This window comes from Amphibalanus amphitrite, unplaced genomic scaffold, assembly GCF_019059575.1.
Source record: "Amphibalanus amphitrite isolate SeventyFive unplaced genomic scaffold, NRLGWU_Aamphi_draft 002469F_arrow, whole genome shotgun sequence".
NCBI lineage: Eukaryota > Metazoa > Arthropoda > Thecostraca > Balanomorpha > Balanidae > Amphibalanus > Amphibalanus amphitrite.
This window is the reverse complement of record NW_024883904.1, coordinates 1-3,867: the sequence shown is the minus strand read 5'-3', so window position 1 is coordinate 3,867 and position 3,867 is coordinate 1. Positions and strand designations below refer to the sequence as shown.

The window sequence follows — 3,867 nt, the reverse complement described above, 5'->3', positions numbered from 1 at the left end:
GTCTGTAGTTCAGTGAAGACAAACTCCGGCCAAAGTTCGATCGACCAAGAGATAACGTTGTGAAAGCGCTATAATTAATCAGAGGAAATGCGATCGATGAATGGCAGTGCCTTGTGATCCTAATTCCTAAATCGTCCAAAACAAATCGCATTTCCAGGGTTGCTTACTTGCTTGCTCATGACAGATCGTGCTACATTTTTAATGTGTTGCTATGGGTATAGGTATATTGCCTTGGTTGCTATGCATATTGTACATACTACATCTCACATCTGCCTTTAATATCATGGGTTCGAATTTACCGGCCGTTATTCATGACCGCTTATGTCCGATAGACACAATCATAAAAAACAGCTTTTAATGTTTATTGCGTGACATTACGGAATCAGATCAACGACAGACGAAACCTTGATCACGCCGATCTTGTTTGAACAGTGCGCACGAAACAAACGGGTAATGTCAATAAATATGGATAATAGACGAATTCGACTGCATAATTATCACTCATCACAGAATAAAAAACTACAAATAGTTTACCTATCCCTCGCGTATAAAAAAGCAATGGCCAAGAGGCAAAACTATGCCATCTCCTCGCCTTATCAATAGTTCGGCTAAAATGTCATCAGAGCACACCGAACGGTATCGTCTTCCGACAAGGCCGAACGTAACTGCAATATTTGAGACAGCTGCTCCGATCTATTACACTGCGTCTCGCTGCACGCCCACCGTCCACCAGCCATCCTGCTGCACTCTCCTCCTCAACGTCAGGTACTTGGCCGCCCTCCTCGTCACCGGCAGCACCACCTCTTCAGCGAACCTCTCTCTCGTCCACGGATCCTCCGCAGGAAGGAATCCCGTCCTCTCCAAGAAGGCCAGCAGAAAAGAGAAGCAGTTGCAGGATATTTCGTCGTAGACTTCTGCCCGCCATTCGGTAGAGTTTAAGAAGTGAGCGATCGCGTCATCCCAGCCTCTGTCATATGATGATGAAGCTCTAGAAGTTACGACATCACCTATATTATTCTCTGGATTTTCAATACGATCACCACTGTTTTGAGCGTCACTATCGCTCGCTGGAAGTGGAATCACCAAACATTGCGGCCACTCAGCGGCAGGGCAGAGCCTCAGACCATCCTGATCAAACGCCAGGACCCGACCACTACCGTCAGACACCCCCACATGTAGATCCCCGCCTCTGTAATCCTCGAACTCGCCCACAGTCGGCCGAAGCAGAACCGTTCGCGGGCGGTCAGAAGCGTGATGGAACGGCACTGGAAGCTGCGTTGCAACCGATGATTCTTCAAGGGGTTGTCGACAAACTGGACATGAAGCAGGTAGTGCAGGGGAGGTGAGGAAGATTGGGCAGCAGTGCTGCACGCGCCAAACGCCGCCCGTTGTCATGGTGATGTGGCGTGTTCAGCGTGAGCAGAACGATTCATGGCCAGCGTTGGGGTCAGCGCGATTATCTGCAAACGAAAAAAGGAGAAATTTGTTAGTGGATAATAGTAATGTGGATTATTTCACACCGTCACAGCAATTTCAGACCATTTTTTTTTCCTGAGGCTTGCACAAGTTATCTCGCTGCATTGCAGTATGACCTTGATCTATGGCATGCTTTTGAACAAGCCCCCATTCGCTTTGCATCACAAGTGAAGTCAATCACTTTACCTGGGCGGTTATCTGGATTTTGTGCCTAGAGATCAATCTCTCCTTCGCGCAGACCCCCTATCACTACTAACTCTACGTCCTGACTAATCCATAACTCGCTAGCATTTCCGACAAGATTTGTGTAAATCACTGCTTTTTTAGTTCTAATGCATTTTCATCAGCCTCAAAAATACAATATATGTGTCGTAATGTCTACAGGTGGCAGGGCCTCGGCTAAGGAATTTTGACTACTGGGGCAAATCGTCAGTGTGTTGGCGCCCTGCTGGGGGGGGGGGGGGGTGTTTGAACACCTGCGGTTTGTCCTGCGGTTTTTCCTGCGGTTTTTCCTGCGGTTTTTTGCGGATATCTAAAAACGGCGGTGCTCCATCATCCATCAATTCTACACGTGTTGTAAAAATTTCAGACCAAGGTCATTCAAGATCAGGTCACCAGGTCACTTCAAGTGGCCTCACCTCATAAAATGTTTCAATGTATGCCGTAGCTACACCGAGTGACCGATCGCTTTGAAACTTTCAGCGATTGATAATGGCAACAGCATGTAGGGGAAGGTGGGGTAAGACGGCCCAGCGGGGCAAGACGGACCACCAGCCCTCCCGGCTGAACCGCTGCTGGTATCTACTGCTTTATGCACTCACTATGTTTGTTTTCCTTCGTAACAATGGCCACCTTGAGCTCATGCTGCTAGGATGCATAGCTTTTGAGTTGTTGAGAAAAATGTTGTTTTTCGTCAAACCGATCTAATATAAGAGGTCTACGGGTGATTCAATTACGGCGCCTTTCTTGCATGATTAGTTTCTATTTTGCACTTAACTGTGAAGAACAAAGTTATAAACTTAGTTATAGTCACACATTATAGGAAAGGCAAGGTTTTGCAATGTTGGGCTATTTGACATATACGTCATGATAATGACAGAATTTAGATTTGGGGCAAGACGGACCACTGTGGTCCATCTTACCCTGTGGTGGTCCATTGTACCCTGCACATGGAAAGTTCTTTTCCAAAACATTGACACAAGTTTAAGTAAGCTAATTTTTCAGGAAGGAGTCTTTGTTGCATGTGAGCCATGCATGCAAGTGCTCAGTTAGCATGCATTCATGCCAAACGACAATCAACACACATGTTCCCAGCTTTTAGCTGCATTTCCATCACACATGAGTAAAGAATAAAGGCTCATTTTGTTATTTTACCATTCTGGTTACTTTTTCTTACAAGAGTACAGAGCAGAAGTGTAACACACATGAACGGATAGCAGGCACTGCTGGGTGGTCCGTCTTACCCCCGCGTTTTTTCTTGTCTGAGTTTTTGACATGTCCCTCTTTAAGAGCATCCACCACCTAGATGTCTTTAATTTGAAATTTAGTCTTTACACATATCAACAGAGGAAGGATTGAGCATTCCGAAGACTATAAATAATATGAATTACGAGAGCAGTGTAGCAAGATATGCGGCCTCAAACCTTAGCTGGTCCGTCTTACCCCACCTTCCCCTACCTACAAAATTTATATCTCGGAATTTTCATATCGGTGAGCTCAATTTTGCGACCTCTATTATAAGTCAATGGGAGAAAATTCAAAACCACCTCTCTTGGACGAAAGTCATTCTAAACACTATAAAACACTGTACGTGACTTTGACACACTCTGAGGTGACCTCAGGGGCATAAACAAGGGTCACCGGTGCTATTTTCATGTTCAGTGTGACACTGAACATGAAAATAGCACCGGTGACCCTTGTTTATGCCCCTGAGGTCACCTCAGTTCACGGATGGTATCTAACAGTTTTCCGCGAATAACTTTTGAAAGAGGCAGTAGCGGCGGAACACCTTCAATTAAGGGGGGCACTGCCGACTTGTAGTCCCATTCTTTCCATGCAACGCCCATAGGGCTAATGTTAAAATGCCAAAATCAAAGGGGGGCACGGTGCCCCGGTGCCCTCCCCGTCCGCCGCCTATGGAAAGAGGCATGCTAGAGCGATGCAAATGCCTTAGTTGTGTTTGGCTTGACGATGCAGATCGACTGATATGCAACATGGCAATTCCGGTCAGATCATGACCTTGACCTGAGGTCGAATTTTCAAGTTGACCTTCAAGGTCAAATTGTAGTTAATTTGATGCGTCTTGACGAGAGGAATACGATGTCGGTAAAAGAAAGCTCGTGCAAGGCATGAGTCAAAAGTTATTGCAGAAAACCTGTTCCTGAAAAAAAT

General features: G+C 45.9%; 1 protein-coding gene across 1 annotated transcript; it reads right to left on the bottom strand.

Moving 5' to 3' along the window:
• Positions 1-341: 341 nt before the first annotated feature.
• Positions 342-1,833, bottom strand: LOC122377031. Its single transcript, XM_043356999.1, has 2 exons — positions 1,663-1,833; positions 342-1,460 (listed from the first exon to the last, which is right to left on the bottom strand). Exon 2 carries the CDS (start codon positions 1,393-1,395, stop codon positions 697-699), a length of 699 nt encoding a protein of 232 aa, XP_043212934.1. The 5' UTR covers positions 1,396-1,460; positions 1,663-1,833; the 3' UTR covers positions 342-696.
• Positions 1,834-3,867: the final 2,034 nt, after the last annotated feature.